At 49.8% G+C, this 24,701-nt stretch overlaps 1 protein-coding gene across 10 annotated transcripts in view; it reads left to right on the top strand.

Moving 5' to 3' along the window:
• Positions 1 to 24,701, top strand: part of ZNF536 (zinc finger protein 536) — a 443,099-nt gene that overhangs the window by 177,799 nt on the left and 240,599 nt on the right. For all 10 annotated transcript variants that reach the window (XM_081505676.1, XM_081505684.1, XM_081505680.1 and 7 more), the window contains one exon: positions 21,957 to 24,128. In XM_081505676.1, coding sequence (XP_081361802.1) covers positions 21,957 to 24,128 — 2,172 coding nt within the window. The remainder of the gene's footprint in view (positions 1 to 21,956; positions 24,129 to 24,701) is intronic.

Genomic DNA, 24,701 nt, shown 5'->3' with positions numbered 1-24,701 from the left:
GCCAGAAGTAGCGTTTCAGCACAGTTTTGTCTTCGTCACTGATAACATTCTAGGTTTGTTCGAGGAGTGGAAAACTGAGTCATAGGTTATAAATATTTTTGAGACTTTTGATATGTAATGCCAAACTGCTTTCCAAAAAAATACTACCAACTTACAGCCTTTCTAATACTACATATAAGAATATTCTTTATCTGTTGCCAGCAGCAGATATTGTCATGAAAGGCACACGCATATGTACATATACACACACGTGTGCGTGTGTGTGGCCTATTTTATAGGCAGTAAATGTTGCTTCTGTTGTTCTAAATCAGATTGCACCCAAGACAAAAAATATAAAGGAAACTTGGGTGAACAAGATAAGATGAGTAAATGAGTCCACAGTGTGAGGTCTGGGCAGGAGAAGGGCAGGGCCTTCCTGGAGAAGGCGCCGTTGGCCTGGGTCCGAGAAGAGGCAATGTGTTCCCTCTCCTAATGTGCTCACATCTGGGGAGGCTTCGGTGTGAGCTCGCTCACCGCAGCTTGCCCCATCCAGCCCCATCCAAGCAGGACTCCCAACGTGCCCTCTGCTCCTCAGTGTCCTTGCCAGGCACGGAGAAGCCATCAGTGGCCTGGGGAGCTCAGTGGAGAGGAAAGAAAGCAGAGCAGAGCGGGGACAGGGTTCTCTCCGGGTGCTTCTTCTTGAGCAGAGGCCAGACTGTGCTGCTGGCCCCAACGTGAGTCACGGCCTGGTCCTCGCAGAAGCTGGGCACCTAGGGTGCTGGGCACCCAGACTTCATGTGACACTACCAGAGATGTCACGGGGAACTGCTTGTGAGTGGCTGAGGACAGAATCTGGCTTAATGCTTCTAACAAGTTAATGTTTGTGCTCATGGGCTCTGCGCACATTTAAGAATTAATTAAATCCTTTAAGGAAGTCATTTATGTTTGAGACCAAAGAAGACACTCAGGGGCCAGAGCTCCCCCAAAGAAGAAGCCCAATCACACAGCTCTGCGCCTTGGCAGGCCCCGCAAGACCAACTTTCCTGCAGTCGGATCCACAGTGCACTCAGATATCTTTAACCCGTTCTTTCCACAAGGCTCCTGGGGCGGCATATTAAACTCGAGTTATTTTCAATTTCATCTAAGGTGTCTCTATCCAATGCAGTTTCTTCAAAGTCTGCAATGTGGGATTCAAAATCTCTCAGCATCATCAAAGTCTTAGGAAAATATATTACTAGGAAGTGGAGCTGCTACTTGTGTGTTAATTACAACAAGCCCGACTGCTGCACAGATAATCTCCAGCGTCAGAAGCATCGCTCAGGCAATATCAGGAAAAACAAAATCTTTTTAAAAAACATCCTAAATTCTCTGTTTCACCCTTTGAGGAAAAAAGCGTGGTTCATTGTGCAGCTAAAACTCATCTATTTAGTTGTTCTTATAAAGATTTCACCGATATTTGAAACGTTCCTCTTTTGAAAGAGAAAAACCAAGGTAAATTTTCAGGATCCAGTCTCAGAACTGCTTTGTTATTTTCAGTCTTTCTCTGCTTTTTCAGAGGAAAGCCTGTGGATCACCCATTAGGGCCAGATTCTGGGTGCCAGGAGATTTTGACAGTGCTTAAGTTGATTGTAGGTATGTTTTTTGGATCGTTTCACTGTCTGTCCTTCACTTGTGAGCTGAATCCAGTGTTTGCAACACACAGGATTCTTCTCTCCCATGAACTTGAAGGAGAGCAGGCATCCCTCATGATGAGGTCCCCAGGGAAGGACCTGGAGACCAGTCACTGGCCAAGGGCTCAGGGGAGCCACGGCACCCTGTCCTCCCAGGAACAGAGAGCAGACCCATGACCCAGATAGCATTCGTGGGCTCTGGAGGCAATAAAGGTCAAAGAGAAGAATGTGGAGGGCCCAAGAGACAGAGAAGGGAGGAGTATATTTTCAAATTAAGTTTTTTTTTCTTTAATAGGGAGGAAAGGTCAGTTTATTCCCACTTACTTAGAACTTCTAAAGGGAGTCCTTATCAACTCTGATCTGAAGGTCCTCACTGGATAAAGAGGGCCTGTGTGGATTGGGAGAAGCCAGACATTGGGACGTCCACGGCAACTTCAGGGGATGCAGAGACTCCCCCATCAACTAGCTGAGGTCACAGGGTGAGAGACCTACTCTTCACTGCCCCCCGGCTCCCCAGAGGGAAGCTCCGCTGGCTCCTGTGTGTCCCCAACACCCTCTACCCTTGTCAACTCCCTCTATAAGAGAGAGCAGGCCTCAGGCCAGAGCCTGCTGCAGGCAGCAGTGCTCAGCCAGAATTTAATAACATTGTTCTCATTTTATTTATTTTTATAATTACCTTTAATTTAGAGCAAGCGATACAAATTTCCATTTAGGGTAATGATATAGTTTCTTTTTAAATGCATTAAAGTAAAAAATAGTGAATTAATTAAAAAAATATTAGCAGGGGTACAAAAACACGGCAAAAGCGAGAAGGTGGTTTTAATGCGGTGCAGCTCAGTGGTGAAAAGCGTGGGGAAGGGATCTGTGTTGCCTGCAACTGGGACACTGCATTTTTAAAAAATTTTCTGAAACAGATGAAGGGACCCTGAGCTACTGGAGAGTTTAGGATTTTAGGCAGCAGAGCTCTGAAGGAGAACCCCTGAAGATAAGACCCATTGACTCCAGAGGTTTAAAATGGATCCAAGTCTCAGGAAAACGCACCAGAAAGATCCCTGATAGAGCAGTCCCTCTCCTGAGTAAGACTGTTAGTTTCCTAGAAAGGACTAAGGGTTCCTGGCAAACCTGAGGACGCTATTGCCAGAGAAGAGCTTTACAAGATGTTAAGCAATATATGGTGGATTCTGATTACCAACCCCACCCCTCACCTCACCTTTCTCTAAACTGACACCTCCTCGCAGTACTACTTCCCTTGGGGCACTTACTGTATTTTTCCTGCTCTCAGTATTGATATCAGGCCAAGACTCTCGTCTCTTTCAGAGGAGACTTCTCCAGGCTCATCTTCACAGTCCTCATGTTACCTAACACATAAAGATGCTAATTCACTCCATCCATCCTTCCATCTACATATCTATCCATCCATCCTTCTATCAATCCATCCATCTACCCAAATATCCACCCATCATCCATCCATCAGTCCATCCTTGTTTTTGTCCCTCTATCTAGTCAATAAGTATTTATTGAGTGTTCTATATATTTCACCAGGTCTGCTGCAGTGCCCCCAGCATGCAGGTGGGCATCAGGGATATAGCAATAATAGGAGGAGACATTGTTTCTACCCTGACAAAATTTATGGTAATAGGGGAGGCAGAAATTAAAGCAGTGGCTGTTCTGTGCCAGAGTGAAGAAATGGATCTGGAAATCCCTTTCCTGTCTCACTGCCGGGCACTGGGGCTTGTGGAGTCCAGGGATCCTGGGGGTGAACAAGCAATTCTGTAGATCAGAGGTTGCACACACGGGTCCCTGGCCAGCTGGGTTTCTTGGAGTGAGATGACAGACACCGTAGAGCCTGCTCATCTGTCCCCAGCCACTGAGGCCTGCCCAGCCTGTGCGAAGGGCAGGCAAGGGCAGGGTTCCCTCCCGGGGGCTCCAGCAGGAGCAGGGCTGGCAGCCACAGCATCTGTGGCAGGGCATGGGGCAGGGGAGTGGTTGCTGCAAAGGGCGGCAGGAAGATGGGGGCAGGTGGGCGAGTGGACAAGCAGGAACACGACTGGTATTTGAGGGGAGGCCAGACTCCCTGCCAGCTGACAGAGTGTGGCCTCTGAAGCTAGACATGGAGCAAGTTTCCCAGGGCCTGGGTTACACATTCTCCACCCGGTCCCGTGTGCTTTGCCAGGGGCCTGGGTTGCCTCCTTGCTGGCTTGAGTGCATGCTGCAGGGGGGGAAGGATTGCTCCAGGTGGCCACCCTGCGGCTTAGCTAAGGCCAGCCTAGGGACACTGTCTCTAGGCCTCAGGGATGGCTGGGGATGAGGCCTGGCTGCAGCTCATTTTCATTCTCCCTTTAGTACTCCAGGATGCCCCGCTTCAGGTTCCATGTGTCGGATGCCCTTGTATCCCTGGCATGCACACAGGAGGCTGCAGAGGGCCCTGTGCTTTTAGAGCAGGAGCACTGGGTGTGAGTCTGGTCTCTCTGGGGCTCTCTGCACAGTGAAAAGGAGGCCAGGAATCCTTACAGTGCAGGGTGGGCAGGGAGAGCAAGGGGAATGAGGTAAGTGAGGAGGTGCTCTGTGAACCACAGAACGCGGAACACTCCAGGGCTTCACTTTCCTTCATCAGCCAGTAGACATCTTTATTGAGTGTACATAGTACAGTAGGTTGAGCACTCAGATTACGGGGCATCTTTGGAATCTCAGGAAGCTGGGGGGCATCCCTGGGATAGTGACGTTTGGCTGTAGATCTGCAAGGTGCAGATGTCGGGGGAGGAGGATTGCTACAGAAAGAATAGCACGTGCGAAGGCTCTCTGCTGAGAGAACCTATGAAATCCACACAAACCTTCTGAAGGCTTCTGAACTATCATGAGTAAACAGATAGAATCATTTTTCCTTGAAGCAAACAAGAAAAGCCCTATGGGAAAGACCCAGTGGTGGAATTCCAGATCCCTTGGCAAATGGCAAGGAGACAGCTGGGCAGGGTGAGAAACACATTCTTGGTGCCTGTTGTAGAGGCTTATTTTGTGTTCAGGGAAAACAGGAGAAGGCTCAGTCTTCCTCCTCCCTTCACACCAGACAATTCTACAAGAGCCCAAGCCAGTGTGTGGCTTGGGATTTCAGGGTGTGCATGGAACCTTCTGGACATTCCAGATCTAGATTTGAATGAACTCAGTGAAAGAGAGCAAAGATGAGAATAAATTGTCATGATTCTGGGGAGGGGACTGGATGAGCAGAAGAGAAGCTGAGAGGTGGGGTGGCATGGGGTGGACTGGAAGAGAGGATGGGGTCTTTCATCAGCCAAGACTCATCTGGTTTCAAGTAACAGAAAATCCATCCCAAACCAGCTTAAAGGACCAGGAGAGGCAACTGCAAAGTATGTAAATGCTTCAGCTTCAGGTGTCATTTGATCCAGGAGCTCAAATTATGTTACTTAGTGGCTGACTTCTCTCTTCTGCCTCCTTGGCGCTTGTCCCAAAATGCTACATCTCCACCATCAGCAGCTTCAGACTCTTGGTAGCAAAATGGCTGCTAAAGCTGCAGACCTCTCTGGAATGTGTCTGAAGCACCTGTAGCTCACTAACAAGCCCTAGTTCTCACTCTCATTGGCTGGCATTAGGTCATGTGCTGAGCCTTGAATTTATCACCAAGGCCAGGGTTTGGAATATTCTGATTGACTCAAATGAATCCCACAATCAGGATCTGAGGTTTGGCTGCATCCCACTCGAACCCCAGGACTAAGGAGGAAGAGAGGACTTCCCCGATGCAGGGACAGTGGTGAGCGTGGGTGGAAGGAGATGAATGCCTGTCCAAGTGTCTGCAGTTGGAGGAGGAGTTTGCACCTGGGTAACTCTGCCCCCCAGTGGTACGGGCAGGAAACCAGCCCCATGAGTGTGCAGAAGTCCCGGATCCCAATAAAAGTCATGGGCGTGCGAGTGGTATTTATGGGAAGCCCCTTCCCAGACAGAGAGCTGGCTTCCCCCTCCCAGCAGAGCTATGGTGGTGGGGCCAGTAACATACCCCAGCTGGGTGTGGCTGTGGGAGGCCCCTCAGAGGTGATCTACCTTGGCAAGATCTTTGTCACACTCTAGGGAGCTACAAACAGGTAATGCTTGGCTTCCCCAGGCCTGTATTATGAAAAGCTTGAGTTACAAAACGCTCTGGCTATTAAAAACCTGCTACTGACTTTAATGGCAATAAAATATCTGCTGTTTATGAGTAATTAGCCACTTCTGAAAAAGAGCTCTATTCCTTTAAATTTATGGGGTGCCTTGATTTATGCATTTCATGGGGGGATGTCTTGTTACATCACATCAACCTGATGTAATTTGATGCAAATCAAACACATGAACGAGCGAATGGAAACATACTCTCCTGCCTCCTGAAGACTGTTTCTAAATGGTGGGTATCTCTGGCCTCTGCTCCATCTTAATTCTTCTTGCTTTCTCAGGAAAGACTTGGGGAGATCCTGAGCTTCTTCCATCCTGAGAGTGCTGGTTGCAGCCCCTGACCGCCTTCCTCACACCCCTGAGGGTGGCATAGACTCAGCAGCAGCTGGTTCATGAGCTTCACGCCGTGCTCCAAGCTCTGCAGAGGCTGGGAGGCCCCAGGCTGCCAGACTTCCTGACTGTACGGACCCCAAGACTGGTCAATACACACAGGACATGATATAATCAAGTGTCTAATTTTATATTATCTAATTGGAGAAGGAATTATGAAAAAAAAAGAGAGATTGATGAGTTTGGGATCTCGTGGTGGAAGGTGTATTATGCAAGTCTTCTGGTAGCTGCTGGCCCCAATTTGGCTGCTGAGGGGACAGAGGCAAAGACATTCCAGAATTTGTTGGTTGCCCTGCCCATCTATTTATTTGTGCATTATTTGTTCTTTCATCCACTCAGTCAGCCAGCCAACACATACTTAGCACCTACTAAATTTCTTGATTGCTTAGGAGGTAACTAAGGGAAATAAAATACAGACACATATCTACTAATTTGCTATGTAACTTTGGGAGGGGTCATCACTTATCTTCTGGCATCAGTTTACCTATCTGTTAAATGGGCACATCAGGCTAAGTGAGTAGGAGCTGGATGATCTCTGAGGTTTCCCTAGTTTTGCCACCCTGCTATCATCTGTGCATCCCTTCCCTCAAGAAGCACATCTGTGAAAAGAGAGAAGAGATGCCAGAGCTCATGCATGGAGTAGAGACACGCTCCCCAAGCGCTTGAGGAGAAGGTGCAAAGTGAGACTGGATGAGGGTGGAACGGCCATTTGGTGGACGTCTTTGGCATGAATTCTTGCTTGTGGCACAGGGAAAACAGTGTGGTTTGGTCTCTGCCTTAAGTGGAGAGAGCCCATGGGAACAGGAGAGAGCGCACTGAAACAGGCTGGCATCAGGCACGGGGCCACGGTCCTCAGGAAGTGGAGCCGGGTAGTTGGGTCCAGCCATACCCACCACACACAAGCCGCTGCCCAGCAGACTGGCTTCCTTGGCAGGGCTCCGATGCTTTCTAATAGCTTCCTCTGGGTATGGCAGAAAGTGTGAGCTTCGTCTTCTCACGCTGAGACCTCTTCTTGGGAAAGCACTTTCTAGAAGGCTTACCTTCCCAGGCTGGCTTGCTTGAAGCCACAGTTGATGGTGTTCAAGATTCGCACTGTAACTCTGAGTCCTTCCTTTGGAAGGAAGCTGTGGCTGGAGCAAGGTGGCCTCACCGTCCTCCACGCTCCGCCTTGGCTGCGCCATGGTTTCATGGAGAAAGTTATGGGTTCTCCCAAGGCCTGGGCATAGCCTTTCCTGTAATGACATTAAAATGGAGCCTTGCTATTGTTTTGAATCTTTTTTGCTTTCTAGTCAGGAGTGACATTTTTATGGTTATTAGCCAAATTCCATTTTTTCTGTGAATTGCCTGTTTCTCATGCCTTTTGTCCAGATTTCAAATGGGGGTGTTCAACTTTTCCTCATTAACTGCAAACACTTTTTAAAAGAAAGATAAGGTGATTAACCCTTTGACTACCATACAGGCCTGGAGAGCATCTGACTTCCGGTGGAGGAGGATGGTGACTGCCCAGGACTGCTTGGTTGTAGGCGTGATGGAGACTGGGCAGTGTGGACCTGTGGATGGCCACTGAGGTGGTAGAAGAAGAGACAGCAGGGGTAGCCTCTACACAGAGCTCCTCCCCCCTGTGCCAGATGCCACTGCAAGGACTTTATATAAATTACTGGCCTCCATCTGAAGAACTGTACAAAACAGATCTTCATGACCCAGATGATCACAGTGGTGTGATCACCAACCTAGAGCAAGACATCCTGGAATGCGTAGTCAAGTGGGCCTTAGGAAGCATCACTACGAACAAAGCTAGTGGAGGTGAGGTGATGGAATTCCAGTTGAGCTATTTCAGATCCTAAAAGATGATACTGTGCAAGTGCTGCACTCAATATGCCAGCAAATTTGGAAAACTCAGCAGTGGCCACAGGACTGGAAAAGGTCAGCTTTCATTCCAATCCCAAAGAAAGACAATGCCAAAGAATGCTCAAACTACCACACAATTGCACTCCTCTCACACGCTAGTAAAGTAATGCTCAAAATTCTCCAAGTCAGGCTTCAACAATAAGTGAACCGTGAACTTCCAGATGTTCAAGCTGGTTTTAGAAAAGGCAGAGGAACCAGAGATAAAATTGCCAACATCCGCTGGATCATCGAAAAAGCAAGAGTTCCAGAAAAACATCTATTTCTGCTTTATTGACTATGCCAGAGCCTTTGACTGTGTGGATCACAACAAACTCTGGAAAATTCTTCAAGAGATGGGAATACCAGACCACCTGACCTGCCTCTTGAGGAACCTGTATGCAGGTCAGGAAGCAACAATTAGAACTGGACATGGAACAACAGACTGGTTCCAAATAGGAAAAGGAGTACATCAAAGCTGTATATTATCACCCTGCTTATTCAACTTATATGCAGAGTACATCATGTGAAATGCTGGGCTGGATAAAGCACAAGCTGGAATCAAGATGGCCAGGAGAAATATCAATAACCTCAGATATGCAGATGACACCACCCTTATGGCAGAAAGTGAAGAAGAACTAAAGAGCCTCTTCATGAGAGTGAAAGAGGAGAGTGAAAAAGTTGGCTTAAAACTCAACATTCAGAAAACTAAGATCATGGCATCTGATCCCATCACTTCATGGCAAATAGATGGGGAAACAGTGGAAACAGTAACAGGCTTTATTTTGGGGGGCTCCAAAATCACTGCTGATGATGATTGCAGCCATGAAATTAAAAGATGCTTACTCCTTGGAATAAAAGTTATGACCAACCTAGACAGCATGTTAAAAAGCAGAGACGTTACTTTGCCAACAAAGGTCCATCTAGTCAAGGCTGTGGTTTTTCCAGTGGTCATGTATGGATGTGAAAGTTGGACTGTAAAGAAAGCTGAGCGCCAAAGAATTGATGCTTTTGAACTGTGGTGTTGGAGAAGACTCTTGAGGGTCCCTTGGACTACAAGGAGATCCAACCAGTCCATCCTAAAGGAGATCAGTCCTGAGTGTTCATTGGAAGGAACTGATGTTGAAGCTGAAACTCCAATACTTTGGCCACCTGATGCGAAGAGCTGACTCATGGAAAAGACCCTGATGCTGGGAAAGATTGAAGGCGGGAGGAGAAGGGGACGACAGAGGATGAGATGGTTGAATGGCATCACTGACTCAATGGACATGAGTTTGGGTAAACTCTGGGAGTTGGTGATGGACAGGGAGGCTGCAGTCCATGGGGTCGCAAAGAGTCAGACACGACTGAGCGACTGAACTGAACTAAACTGAACCGATCCTCCCAATAATCTTATTATTGCCCTGTATCACAGATGGGTAACTGAGAAAGTACCACCTTGGAGCTCGTGGGCCTTCAGATCTTTTGGAATAAGACCCAGTTCACCTTTGGCAGTGGAAAGCATGTATCATGTCATACAGAGTCCCAGGAAAGAGTTTCCTCCTGGGCCCCAAAGATTTCACTAGCCACCAGGCCGTTGACTATGGGTGCTTCTGAATGCTGTTTGCTGCTTGTTTGGATCGTACCTCCACACCAAGCTCCTGAAGCTGAAAAATGCCCTGTGCCTTCCGAAAGTCTGTCCTTTGGAAGTAACTCTGGTCCTCCTGAGGCGAGGGTGGGGAGACACTGGTGTCCTGATTGTGACAATCAAGTATAGCCTGTCCAAGGTGGGGGACGGACCAACTGCATGCTGATGGCCCCGGACACTAATGGCATTTTCTCCTTTGTGAAAAGAGAAACGTTCATTCTCAATGTCTCCCCTAGAGTTCAGCATCAGTGAAGTTCAGCTCCAGTCATTCTGTGATTGGTGATGGTTCAGGCTCAGAGCTTGGCTGGGAGATCCCTCCTTGTCACGTGGGCCGCAGCAGCAGGACAAAGGAGGAGCGGCAGTAGCTGAGGATAGTGGCCCACCTGGCCGGCCTCTACCCGGTTTTGGTGGATGCTTGGGAAGCTGTGACTCACAGAGGGGAAGAGCCAGGCCAAGAGCTGTCTGGGCTGAGGTGCACGTGTGGTTCCAGGGAGTGGAGGGGGTGGAGGCTCTGTCCTAACAGGCGGGATGGGCTGTTGTCTGGAGTGTCCAGACCTGCTACACAGGAGATGCCCACTGGGAGAGCAGGTGTGTGCCCCTGCCCTGGGGGGAGTCAGCTACGTGCACCTCCCCTCCACCCCCAGCTTGGTGTTCTAGGCCTGGGAAGGTTGCTCTGTGGGGTGCACGTTGCCAGGAGAAGGCATTCTGTTGTGCTCTAGTGGCTCCCTCACTCCTAACTGGGGGGGCTGATGTGTTCCCAGGGTCTGGGAAGGAAGTGTCAACAGAGGTTCAGAGTAGGGGCGAGGGGAGTGGCGGTGTCCTCCTGGCAATAGACCCGTTCCGAGGGAGATGTGGTCATTGCCCTCTGAAGCCTCCAGGTCTCCTGACCCTTTTGTGAGTGAACAGTACTCAGATGTTATCAGTCTCTGTGGCTGATGTTTTGGGTCCTTGTGCCCTCTTGCTGGGGAGCAGTCTGAGTCTTTTCTCTGCAGAGCCTGGCACAGTACCCAGCTCATGGTATGTCAGCAGGAAATGCTGAATGAATGAATGGATGGATGGGTGTTTTCATGAGCAGGTAGACTGAAGGAGGCAGAGCAGTCAGAAGCATTGTGGGTTTATAAAGAGCAGGTTGAAGGGTTTGGAGTCCATTCAGCTAGAATCTGTAGGTACATATTATGTGCAATCCCTTCTGTTTGGATCAGATATTGGTCCCTGGAGATCTTAGACAGGATGGCAGTGGTGAGACAGGGACCCAGATAATCCACCATGAGACAGAGTGGCATTAGCTCTTCATAGAAGGTGTGAAGGCTGGGGTTGGAGGTGGCTGCATGGACAGTGACATTTGACATAAGGCTCCATCCATGGAGCAAACTTCTTACCTGGCTTGTGCCCTGAGGAGCAGAGAGCGTGGCCTGCCCTGGTGGCCCAGGAGTGGCCTGTGGTCTGTCTTTCTCCCCTGGGTCCCCTTCTCTCCTCCATGAGAAATGCTGTGCGCCAGGCCTGCAGCATTTGTTGCTTGGTCTGTAAATTCATTCATTCATTCCCTAATTCAATCATCTATACTTTTGGCAAGTATTTACTGAGTGCATCCTCTGTGCCTGCCTCTGTGCCAGTGCTGGAGGTGCCCTAGTGAAGCCGATGGACATGGTCCTTGTCCTCAGGGGGCTTCTGGTCAAGTACACAAACAGAGCCAACCCAGCGTGAAAGCCACTGTAAGGAGGAAACGGTCAGCCAGGAGGAGCCCTGTGGAGACAGACACCAGGGTTCCACCCTGGGCCCGGGGCATTGAGGACAGTCTCCTGGGTGAAGTGGCATTTAATTTACCCACAGAGGACAGGGCACAGGGAACAAGTGGACAGGGCAGGGAGAGTGTGCCAGACAGAGGGACTGAGATGCACATAAGGGCGGGAAGGCCCCTCATCTGCTCGCTCAGAAAAGGGAGTCTGCTCTCCCAATTCTGACAGGTTTGAACAAGAGTTGGCAGAGGGTGCTCCCCCCCAGGTGGTGCTGGCGGTAAAGAATCTGCCTGCCCATGCAGGAGACATAAGAGACACGGGTTCGATCCCTGGGTCGGGAAGATCCCTTGGAGGAGGGCATGGCCCCACTCCAGTACTCTTGCCTGGAGAATCCTGGTGAGCTACAGTCCATGGGGTCACACAAGGTTGGACACAACGAGTGACTTAGCATGCACACACACGTTCTGTCCTCAAGCACGTGTGAACTGCTGGAAATTCATCCTCTTCCCTGGAGCCCACCTGCATGTGGTGGACACCCATTGCTCGGATAAGAGCCTGGCCCAGCCTTCCCTCCTCTCCCAGGAGTCTGGCTTGGCAGAAGCGGGCCAGGCAGCCTGGTGACCTGTACAGGAGCTGGAGATGTTGAACTGGGGATCCTAAGGGCCACAGAGGAGTGAGGTCCTGGCTTGGCCTTGACTGGGCCCCATCTACTGGTCTGAGCCCAGTAGTTGCAGGCAGCAGAGGCCCCACTGGTGCGCCCGGATTTTTCCTCGGTAAGGATTGTGTGTACTTAGGAGATGATGTGTATCTGAGCTTATGTCTTCGACAGGTGCCCCTGTGAATGAATCTCCCTGGGCTGGCTTCTATGAATATTTCACAGTCAGGCCCTCTTTGATCAGTCTTGCATATGTGCATTCTACATTATATTTAGTTTTGCACTGAATCAAATCTGAGGCTTCTGTGAAATGAAAATAAACTGTTCGACACAATTTCATAGTCCAGAAGGGCTCAGACTTAAACGACTTTAGTCAGGGGTGAAAAGGTGATGAGGTGTAGCTGAGCACCCTGCCCTCTGTGGGGCATCCTGTGGGTCCCACTCCCCCAATTGTTCTAGGGCAGCAGCTCTGTGCTGAGGCTGAGCAGGGAGCCAAGGTAGGTTAGTAGGGGATTAAATATCTAACTTCCTGTCATGACGAAGTCTGTTTAAAAAGGAAATGAGAAAGCCAGTGAGAGAAATAATCAATACACTTCATGACAACTGCTGGTATCTTTCTCAGTTTTGTGATATTTCAAAGTTAAGGCAGTCACTAAAAGCTTATATATATAGTTTTAGTTGCTTTCCCTGATGGGGTGGACACAGTTCAGATAAATCAATTACAGCAAATTAGGGTATAATTTCCTTCCCAAATCATCCCATCTGGGAGGAATGGAAACACCACTTGATGGCTGAGATACTAGGGGGAGAGGCCTGGGCTGTGGCTCACAACATGCTGTCCATTTTTGTGATACTCTAGGCCATCTTCCTCTCCTGCACTGTGATCATCAGAAGCTAGAGGACAGCTCTGAGTAGGACTGGGTCCTCCAGGAGCTACAGACGGGGCTGATAAAATGCTTACTCTCAGAAAGCCCCACAGCAGAAGAAGTGTGACCTCTGATAACCGTGCAGTATGGCACCACTAATGTCTTAACTGTTCCAGAGAAATAGCATGGGAGCTATGGGGATTGAGTGATCGCCTCCAGCCTGGGGAAAATCTAGGAAGGCTTCTTGGAGGAGGCAACATCAGGAAGGAGCATGGAAGGTAGATTTGGGCTGCCACCCTTGGAGAGGCTTGGGTGGGCTGCCAGGATTTTTGCAGTGGTCCTTCTACTTGTTTTGCTGTTACAAAGAGGAAGGGAAGAGACCTATGCCTCCTTCCAAACTCTTAAGTATCCTTTTTTTATCTCATGCAGGGGTAACCCTCACCATGGTGAGAATTTCAGCCCTTACATGTTTGGTTTCTGGTCCAGGAGTTTATTTTCACCTTCTATTTTTCTCAAAAAACGAAGATTTTGAAGAATATTTATCTCCTCTGACCCACATTTGGTAGAAAACTGCTCATGTGTCACAGCAGTGCTGTGAGGCATGTGTGTTATGTGATGACTCCAGTGGGGGCTTCTTGAGCCCCTGTTTTGCCCCAGATATAAACTCCATGCTCCATAGATTGACACTGAAGTCTGCGCTTGGCCACACCCTCCCAATAACATTCTATGCTGAGGCCCCATGTTGCACACGCTGACCCCTCTGTCCCACACACCCTTCTCCCTCTTCTCTGCTTATTCCAGGCTCTTCCCAGGTGTTCACCTCACTGATCTTTCATCCCTTCTCCCCGCTGCATCCCTTCTCCACCTCTCCCAGCCTCACAGCATGTTGTCGAGTCCTCATTTCAGCATTGGACCCTGTTCTGTGGTCTCCATTCATTTGTTTCCCTTCCATGAGTTAGCTTCAAAGGCAAGACCTGGTCTTGCTTGTATATCTCTCTGTAGGCATTAAGAAGTGTTGTTGAGTGATGTGAGGTCCACTTTACAGATGCACCAAGAAAGTTGGCAATGGGTGAGTCTTTATTAACCACCTTTATGTGCTTTGCTTGTGCCTTGGTTATGTCCTTCACCTCTCAGCATTTACTGTACTCCTAGATGAAGGTCTTTTCTGGATCTTGAAGGCTGCTGTGGTCAGCTTCTGAGAAAGGTTACACAGAGCACAGTCCTCTGTCATTTAAATGCCACTTTCTCTCTCCTGCAAATCCATTTGCCTTCTCAAAATCCTGTAAAGTGTGTAGGACAGTTAATATCAGCCCATTTTAGAGACAAAGAAACTGAGGCTCCGGCAGGTGCCCAAGGTCAAACAGATGTCAGTGGAAGAGCTGAGGACTAGATGCATGTTAGTGGTCTTTCCAGTGCTTTCTCTTTTCTTACTCCAGTCTAGTTGGGAGAATAACCCACCCCACACAGGACAGAAGCAGGTGGACTAATGTATCCACTCTTAGGGATCTTAAGAAAACAAGATAATACAAATAAGTGGTTGTGTGACCCTCCCCCAACCAGCGATTGACAGATGTGGCGTTTCTAGCCCCAAAGTGCCCTCCTGCACCCACCCCAGTGTGCCAGCTCCCAGGGGTACTTTCCCTGGAATATACTGCCTGTTTCTACTCTGGGCACACGTGGCTATGGGGCTCTGGTTCCTTGGCTTCCTTTGAGCTTTCCCGTGAGCAGAGGCTTCCTTTGTTTCCACGTATTTCACAAAGGAAGGCGCTGGCATCTGTTAGCATCCAGCCTAGCAAGACTGAACATCGTGTGGACATCAAGGGAGCAGCCTTCCCTCCAGCATGTCCTGCTTGGGCTCTGGAGTCAGGCTTCCCAGCTGTGTGACATTTTGACGCTTACATATTCTGAGCCTCAGTTTCCTCATTTATCGTATTGGACTAGTGTGGTACCTACCATCCTAGGTTCTGTAAAGCCAAATGAGATAAAGGTTGTGAAGTACCTAGCACAATGCTGGTGCTGATGAAGTACCTAGCACAATGCTGGCGCTGATGCACGCTGCTGCCATGAAGAGGAGAACGATGATGAGTATGAAGAAGATAAGGATTTGGATTCTGCGGCCTATGTAAGTGGTGAGTGGTGGCTGCAGTGAAGATGGTGATAATGACAATTATTGCTGTTTCCTTCGAGAGCTCTCTCTGCCTGACAAGTCCACAGTCTTAACAACTACCCCACACGAGGTTGATTCCATCCCCTGTTTGCCTGGCTTTGTGTGGGGTGGGCAGATAGTGAGCCAGGAACTGCTGACCAAAGTCTGCTCTACCGGAGAAGAGGACCAGGGGAGCTCTTGCTGGATGTTTTCATTTTTCATCTGATGTGCTCATTATCTGTCTTCAGTTCTGGGCTAGTTTCAACCTATCCAAAGGCCAACATGCTGGAGAGACCTCTTGGCCTCTGAGAATTTTGGAATCATCCAAAGTCTTCAAAGAGAGGTTACTTTTTTCTTCTTCTTCTAAGTCCTCCAACTCTTGTCCCACCAATACTGAAACTGCCTGGGCTTCTGTGGGACCACTCAGTTCAGCCGAGTCCTGCTCCCCTTTACAGGCAGAGACCGCCCTGACACTTTGGCCAACATTCCACCCAGAAGGGAAGGTTGGGGAGTTTGACCATGCTCTCCAACTTGACTCTCCTGGTTACACAGTCGCCATACTCTGCAGCCTTATTTGAATATCATATTTTCATTAATAAATTCAGCAAGGATTTAACTGTTTCTGGCCCTGTCTCATAGCATTGTCTACACATCAGTCAAAACAGAACGGGTCACCCGTGCTGCTCTCCTGTTTATCTATTAATCATCTGGCAAATAAACCACTCAGTATCCTGCCCACCTCAGTAATGTTTGTGATGTAATTTGTTTGGATGCCCAAATGTCACCAGCGTTGATTGTAAGAGATGAAAAAATGTACTTGCTCAGCATCACAAGCTCTAGGCCAAAATGTAAGCATGAAATCTCTGGTTTATTTTTGTAATAATGTTTACAGCTGTTTAATGACCCTGAAAAGGTTCAGTAGTCTGGTGTTCTGTATTTCAGAACAGGAGTGTATTATGCTTATAACAACCTTGGTTAAACAGTTTGAGCTACAACAATTGGAAAAATGGTATTTAATAAGAAGCCATTGTATTCTAGGTGAAGTTGTCTTAATTACTGCTTATCTCAAGTGTTAAGAAAGCAAGGTGCATTGTGGGGAAGGGCCAAGGGTCGTTTGCACCCCCCAGGAAACAGGGCCACCTACTGCCAGAACTGCCTCCTGTGACATGATTTGGGGGTAAAACCCACAATGGTGTTTGTAACCCTTGTTGTGAACCCAAGCCCCCCACCCCTTGCCCAGCCACTGGGGGTATTGGTCTCCTGCAAGGTTTCTGAGGCAGTGCCTTTACCTCATTGATAAAAAGGGAATATTTAGTTGTGCTTGGCTAGACAACAATATTTGATTTTTAAAAATCCAGTTGAAATGGTTATTTTGAAAGTCATTTTATTTCCCAGCTATTCTTTTTCATGGTATAAGGATAAAACTCCTTCATGCAACTTACTGGCAAGATCTATATTTTTTGGGCTATTCATAAGATTACGTTTTTTTTTTTCTGTGCTAGCAAAATGAAACTGTGTTTTTGTGTAAAATTTATTTAGACTCCTAGCAGCTGGCATTTCTGGTGTCCTGATAGTTTCAAATTTCATTCTGAGTGAAAGATACAATTAGGTTTTCTATTGGAAGAGTTAAGTGAAAACTTTTGTCATTGATATCACAGGAAATAGTCTTGAAGGCAGAAATGCAAAATCAAAATAACTATTAGCACCATCAAAGGCAGCTGAATGGCTCACGGTATCTGCAATGATGGGGGTGAGGAGACAGAATGCATTTTGATAATCTGTGCATCCAGTGGTGGGTTTCATATGCCGAGAATACCCTCATCATGAAATTGCGGAGCTCAAGGAGAAACCCTCTAGCCTTCAGAAGCTTTCAGCTGGGGCCCCTGCCTGTGTTCAGCGGTGGGTCTGGTGTTTCCAGGTGAGGAATGCCATGGTGGCCAGGACTCAGGCCTGGGCCTGGGTCTTCCTTAATATGGACAGTAGGGTTGAGTGTCCCCAACCCCCACCACGACCCTGGGCTCAGGATAGATCGGGACTAGGGCAGGATGTGCGGTGTTTCCATGTTGGAGGGCTGACACATCCGATTCGACCATTCAGAGCGTCCCCTTCCCAGCCTCATCTGGCTGCCTGTCCACAGTTCAGTCAATTCCATACCGTTTGGTTCCTTCCATTAGTCATCCAGGGTTTACTGATCTTCCTGCTACGCTTTGGGCTGGGGCCATGAGCTGACGGCTGGGTGAGCTGTCCTCCATGCTTAGTAGTTTGTTTACTGCTTTTTCATCGTGCTAAGGGTTTTCCTACCGAAGTGAGACGGTTAGGTGGGTTATTGTATATGTTCCTCAGAAGGTCCCAGCTGCCCAGTTGCCTTCAGCCCAGGGTCACGCCCTACCCTGTAGTGGCTCCTGGCTTCTTAGTGTGGGTCCCTCAACGGCTGGAACACAGGGTGACGGCTCCAGAGCCAGGGCTGGGGAGTGAAAGATGGGTTGGTACTCGGGATAAAGTGCTCCCAGGTTATTAGTGACCATGTGGGGCAGTGTTGTCTGTGGAGTGTGTGTCTGCCCCCTTTGTCAGGACAGGGGAGTGTCTGCCAGGGACACTGACCCACGTTCACTGCAGTTCTGCGAGGAAGCATTGTGGTCCCAAAGGGAAGGCGTCCTCCCTGTGCTTGCTCCCTGAGAGCCGGGGGAAAGGAGAAATGCCACCTTCTGCCAGAACCACGAGCCCCTGGAGGCAGCCCCACCTTCCAGTCCCTGAGCTCTTAGGGCTGCATTGGATCCAACCCTTTATCAGTATGTTAAGTGATCCCTTAGTTTCCCAGGGATTTCTTATATTTCTTGCTAGAGGAAATTCACTTAGGGGCTTGCTGCCCCTCCGCTAACACAGTCTTATTCCTGTACACACACGCTCAAGTACACACACACACACACACACACACACCCCTATATACCTCAATTGCAATGGTTTCTCCTTTCTCTAAACTTTGAATTCGGTCTCTCTGTGGCCTTTTCATTGCTTCCCTCTTACTGAAGGCTTTGCCTGCACTCGCCCCTTTGACCCAGAAGCCCTTGAGGGCAGTTACATAAAGGCCCCGGGCAAGCATTTACTGAATGAGTGAGATAGGGGGTGAATGAATTCCGGATGGGTGAAGTGTCAAGGCTGGAGAAATTGGGGCTGACCCAGGTTTTGTGAGTCTCAGGCTGGGCCTGGGGCCAGCTCGTCCTGCCTCGGCTGCTTTGGCCCAGGGACAGCACACCAATTACCCCTTGCTCTTTCCAAGAACTCACACTCCCCTTTCTTGCTCTGAGTCTATCAGCTGGCATTGGCTGTGACTGACCCATGGCTGCGCCTGCACCTGCTCTTGGAATCACAGGGTGTCAGGTCTCACAGAGCATTCTGAGATGATGTCTGGGTTTGACCCTGCCTCACTGTGGGGCTCAGCACAGTCTTTGCTGGGGCTCAGTAGAGGGGCTGAGGGCCATAATCCTCAGAGCATCTCCTCCAGCTTTGCTGAAATTCTGGGTTCTCCCATGGACCCCAGGATGGATGATCAAGTTCTGAAGGACGTAATTGCTCTCTGTCTCCTACTGCCAGCAGCTGGGCCATCGGAGGTGATCCAAGCCCAGATGGCCACCGTGAGTACTTACAGTGAAAGTGCTGGTGGAGGGGCATGGTTCTCCCTTGGCTGCTTCTGGACCACCAGATTCTGGGTGGAAACCCAAGACCCTTCTGACTCTGACAGATTCAGATTGTTGGATGTTCAAGGACTTGTGCAAAAGCTGAATTTGATTTCCATGAAGTTGGAGTGAAAGTGTTCCTACTACAGGCTAGCCTTCGTTTATGGGCTGGGTTATAGGGTCTGTTCAATCATTCATCCATTCAGTTATAACGATCTGAACTTACAATGATCCAACTCTGCTCTAGGCTCTGAGGCTTTATTTGTGACTAAGGAAGACATGATCCTGCCTGCACATCTGCAAGAGGGTCAATGAGAAAACTGCACCCCCTCCTGTGATAAGTGCCCTGAAGAAGAAAGTAAGATAATGGGGTAGAGAGAGGCTTTGGGGCTTAAGTTTTCTGTGATGAGGTGGACATGGAGGGCCTTTGTGAGAAGGGGATATGTAGTTGAGACCTGCATGAGGGGACGGAGCATATTCTCAGCATATTCTCGAATATTCTGTGGTCAACAATGGCACCTGAAGACTGGTTGCTTAAAGGGTGTTTAAAAAAAGCTTTGTTGACTGTGGGGGAAAAAAGAATGAGCATAATAAAAGAATTCCATATTCAAACCTAACTTGAAAACTCCTCAAGTTCATTATTTGGCAAGTTGAGCTGTTAATGTACAGTATGACTGGGGGTGGGGGTTGTGGTCTTCAACTTGATGCTGCTCATCCAGCCTGACGTGCAGTCTTGCTGTATTGCATATTCAGCCTCCTCTCCCTCCTACTTAACTGGCGTCAGCTCAGCAGCAGTAACCTGAAAATAGTCCGTCTTCCTGGATTCATGTCTTCTGAGCAGGCCAACTGGGCAGCCTTTGGCAGTGGGCCATGCATGTTGGCTTTTGACTTTCCAAACTTCCCCAGAGCTATTGGGTGGAATTCTGAGCACTCCCAAACGGCTCTGGGGTTATGATCCGTGTTTGCTCAGGAGAGGAGCCAGAACAGCTGGATGGGGCTTGAAGGTGGTGAAATGGCTCTAGACAGGGCCCTTCTTGGCCCCAGTCCCCCTCTAGCAACTTCTCACACTGGGCCTGCTCCTCCTTGCTGGTCAGCGGGTGCCATGAGTGCTGGGGCTGGCCGGTCTTATCCACTAGTGCATCTTCAGTGCCAAGGACAGGGCCTGGCACACGGTGGAAACTCAGCAAGTCTACTGAATGAATGCAAGAATCTCCATGAGAAATTACTCCTTTCTGACCAGGCTCCAAAATGAGCTTTTTTCTTTCTTTCTTCCTTCCCTTCTTCTTTTTATTTTTTGAGTACAGACTGCCACCAGAGACAAATTGAAAGCATTCTTTTACTCCAGGTGACCACGTGCTTGTCTGTGTGTGTGAGTGTGTGTAGTTGTTCATGGATAGTTAGCCCTGCACCATGGTTGCAGTTTCTCTCCCTCCTGGAAATAAACATCATGTCTTTTTCTTCTCCTCTCTTGCAAGACAGACTCACAGCCTCTGTCCTCTTGCCAAGGAAGTCAGGTCTCCCGTTGGAGAACCTCCATCCACACACAGTCTGCCTGGCGGGAAGCCCAGTAGGCAGCCGACCCCACCAGGGCTGAATGTGCTTCCCCCACAGTTGAGCTCTGTCCCCACACGTCCCCCTGGGGAACTGCTTGGCCCAGGAATCAGTCCTGGCTGGGGTTAAGCCGTACTCCTGGACCACCTGGCTGGCCAACACATCTAATCACTGGAATACAAAGGGGATGGATATGCAATAACTGTTCCAGTGGCAGGAAACAAATTTGGACTCCTTCAAGTGGAAGACAGATCTGGAAATAGAAGGACCCCAGGCATGGATTCATTGCCTTTCAAAGTTGAGCTCCCCACATGCTCTGACTATTCCTTCTGCCCCATCCCAGAACGATCTGGCTTTAGCAATTCTGCATAGGCTGGAGAGGGGCAGAGAGGACTATTAAAGACAATTATGCAGACCTGCTTTGAGTGTTAGTGTTGAACAAACAGCTTTGAGTTCTAATTTTCTGCAAAACACATACTGCAGGTACAATTTGTACTCATTACTGTATATTGGGAAAGTTATTAAAAACACTCAAACTTGGTTGAGACTTCCTATGGCATTGTCCCTGGATTTTAATTGGTTTTTATCCAGTTCTATAAAAGATCTCTTTAAGCCCAATCAAAGTCCCTGCTGCAGATATCATGCCAGTTGAAGGACAGGGTAAGCCCACTCTGCGGTGTAAGTCTTTACCCCCTACCCAAATTCGAGCAGTCTCAACAATCCACTATGATTCCATCGTGAGATAATTTATACTTCTTTTGATGGGCACGGTTACCAAATAACAAAATAACAGTGTTTCGTAACAGAAGGGTTAAATCTTAATCTCTAAGGTTTGCAAAGCCGCTACTCGCAGTCTCCTTAAAATTTAATATACCTCGTTAATGCTTCCTTGCAAACACTGAAGGATTTTTATGATTATAATCATGTGTTACAGCACCTAGTACTGTTTCTAAGCAGCATACTAATCAGCTTAATGAGATATTACTGCACTTTTTGTTGACTAAAGCAAAATCCCTTTTATTGTTCTAAAGCCTGTCCTTTACTTTATTTTTTCCCAAAACATTATCTTGTTTTATTATGTACCAGTAAATATCGTGCCATTGGGTTGGATTTTTTTTTTTTTTTTTGCCAAATCATAAAATAATCTCTTTCATCTCTGACTGGCGAACATATTGAATATAGTAACCAGAAACAAAAGTTCCAAGTGAGTCAGTTTGGTCTTTCAGTTAAAGCCATTCTGCTCTATGACAGACTCTGAACTGAACCAACAGGTGTGGGTGCTAAAGGGGGGAGAGGAGGAAAAGTTTAACACGTAGACCCCTGATTTGTTATTAGGTGTCGAAAGTGGTAAAACATTAATAATTTAAATGTGAATGAATAATTGCAGTCTGTAAATAGAAAATACAAGGAAGACGATCTATCGCCAAAACAAATTGGAGGAGCAATGCCATATTGCATAATTGGCATTTAATAATTCATTTTTTTATTATTGTTTTTGACTATAATTCCTTAGCATTATTATGGGTAGGTAAGGCATGCAATGCAAATTCCCCACCAGCTGATGCTGTTGATTCACTGTGCCACGGTACCTGGCACAGATCTGAACTGTTTCTTTATTTTCAGGGATGGAAGAAGCCAGTCTGTGCCTTGGAGTGTCCTCGGCGGCGCCGGAAGCAGAGCCCCATCTGAGCGGCCCCGTCCTCAACGGCCAGTATGCCATGAGTCAGAAATTGCACCAGATCACCTCCCAGCTCAGCCATGCTTTCCCCGAGCTACATCCGCGGCCCAACCCCGAGGAGAAGACCCCCGCGCCTCTCGACGAGAAGGCCCACGTGCCCATGAGTGGCCAGCCCATGGGCAGTCAGATGGCGCTCCTGGCCAACCAGCTGGGCCGGGACGTGGACACCAGCCTCAACGGGCGAGTGGATCTGCAGCAGTTCCTCAACGGTCAGAACCTGGGCATCATGTCCCAGATGAGCGACATTGAGGACGACGCCCGCAAAAACCGGAAGTACCCGTGCCCGCTGTGTGGCAAGCGCTTCCGCTTTAACAGCATCCTCTCCCTGCACATGCGCACTCACACCGGCGAGAAGCCCTTCAAGTGCCCGTACTGCGACCACCGGGCGGCGCAGAAAGGGAACCTCAAGATCCACCTGCGGACCCACAAGCTGGGCAACCTGGGGAAGGGGCGCGGGCGGGTGCGTGAGGAGAACCGCCTGCTGCACGAGCTGGAGGAGAGGGCCATCTTGCGGGACAAGCAGATGAAGAGCAGCCTGCTGCAGCCTCGGCCCGACCTGAAGCCCCTGGCGCACGCCCAGCAGGCCCCGCTGGCCGCCTGCAATCTGGCCCTGCCCACCAACCACAGCACGCCCGACGTGGCCAACCCAGTGCCCTCGCCCAAGCCGGCCAGCGTGCAGGAGGACGCAGTGGCCCCCGCCGCTGGCTTCCGCTGCACCTTCTGCAAGGGCAAGTTCAAGAAGCGGGAGGAGCTAGACCGCCACATCCGCATCTTGCACAAGCCCTACAAGTGCACGCTGTGCGACTTCGCCGCCTCGCAGGAGGAGGAGCTCATAAGCCACGTGGAGAAGGCCCACATCACGGCCGAGTCGGCCCAGGGCCAGGGCCCCAACGGCGGCGGGGAGCAGTCGGCCAACGAGTTCCGCTGCGAGGTGTGCGGGCAAGTGTTCAGCCAGGCGTGGTTCCTGAAGGGCCACATGCGGAAGCACAAGGACTCCTTCGAGCACTGCTGCCAGATCTGCGGCCGGCGCTTCAAAGAGCCCTGGTTCCTGAAGAACCACATGAAGGTCCACCTCAACAAGCTGTCCGTGAAGAACAAGTCCCCCAGCGACCCCGAGGTGCCCGTGCCCATGGGCGGCATGTCCCAAGAGGCCCATGCCAACCTGTACTCCAGGTATCTCTCCTGCCTGCAGAGCGGCTTCATGGCCGCAGACAAAGCCAGCCTGAGCGAGCCCAGCCAGCTCTATGGCAAAGGCGAGCTGCCCCTGAAGGAGAAGGAGGTGGTGGGGAAGCTGCTGACCCCCATCTCCAGCATGGCCCACGGTGTCCCCGAGGGCGACAAGCACTCCCTCCTGGGATGCCTCAACCTGGTGCCACCGCTGAAATCCAGCTGCATCGAGCGGTTGCAGGCGGCGGCCAAGGCTGCTGAGATGGACCCTGTGAACAGCTACCAGGCTTGGCAGCTCATGGCCAGGGGCATGGCCATGGAACACGGCTTCTTGTCTAAAGAGCACCAGCTACAGCGCAACCACGAAGACACTTTGGCAAACGCCGGAGTTCTGTTTGATAAGGAGAAGCGGGAGTACGTGTTAGTGGGAGCAGATGGCTCCAAGCAGAAAATGCCTGCTGATTTGGTTCACAGCACTAAAGTGGGCAATCAGAGAGACCTGCCAAATAAGCTCGACCCTTTAGAAGGCAGTCGGGATTTTTTGTCACACGGGCTCAACCAGGCTCTCGAATATAACCTGCAGGGTCCCGGGAGCCTCAAGGAGAAGCCCACCGAGTGCCCGGACTGCGGCCGAGTGTTCCGCACTTACCATCAGGTGGTCGTACACTCCCGTGTCCACAAGAGGGACCGCAAGGGTGACGAGGACGGGCTGCACGGGGGCCCCGACGAGCGCCGCGGCTCGGGCAGCGACCAGGAGTCCCAGTCGGTGAGCCGCTCCACCACGCCCGGCTCCTCCAACGTCACCGAGGAGAGCGGGGTCGGAGGCGGGCTCTCGCAGACGGGGAGCGCCCAGGAGGACAGCCCGCACCCCTCCTCTCCGTCCTCCTCAGGTAGGTTGTTGGGGGAGATGGGGAACAGTGGCCAGAGCCAGGGCTCTGCCTACCCTGGGGCCCGATTCTGTTCCGGCCTCGGTGGGGAAGGGGCCTTGCTGCCCTTCAGGGTCCGCGCTGAGGTCACTGCGGCCTGGCACTCATGCTGCGCGGACCTGGCCTGTCGGCCCTGCCTTAAGAGAAGGCTGTCATTTTGACTCTGTGACCTTCCCTTGAGCCCTGGCCACCAGGAAAGTAAGTCAATCCTTCTCCCGTGTGGTGGAGAGGTGGCCAGTTGGTATGTTTGCCAGCGGGCATAGCCTACCTTGCCCCTAAGATTGCCTGGCCCCACTTCGTTCCCTGACCCCTATCCACCATCACCTCAGGAACCCAGGAGCTGCCGTTTGGCTCCATCCATGGAAGTGAATGTATAAGTTCAGACCTTCACGATCTATCCCACCAAGGGTATGCCCATCATTGTCTCATTTGGGCCTTTCAGTATCTCTTCTTAGACCTAACCTGTCTCTAGTCCCCTTCCAAAAGTACAGCTCGGTTCACCTGTCAGGTGTCTATAACCTGAAGAACCACACCATT

This window comes from Giraffa tippelskirchi, chromosome 7 (assembly GCF_054371585.1).
Source record: "Giraffa tippelskirchi isolate mGirTip1 chromosome 7, T2T-mGirTip1v1.2.pri, whole genome shotgun sequence".
Lineage (NCBI taxonomy): Eukaryota > Metazoa > Chordata > Mammalia > Artiodactyla > Giraffidae > Giraffa > Giraffa tippelskirchi.
This window is presented reverse-complemented; position numbering and strand designations above follow the sequence as displayed.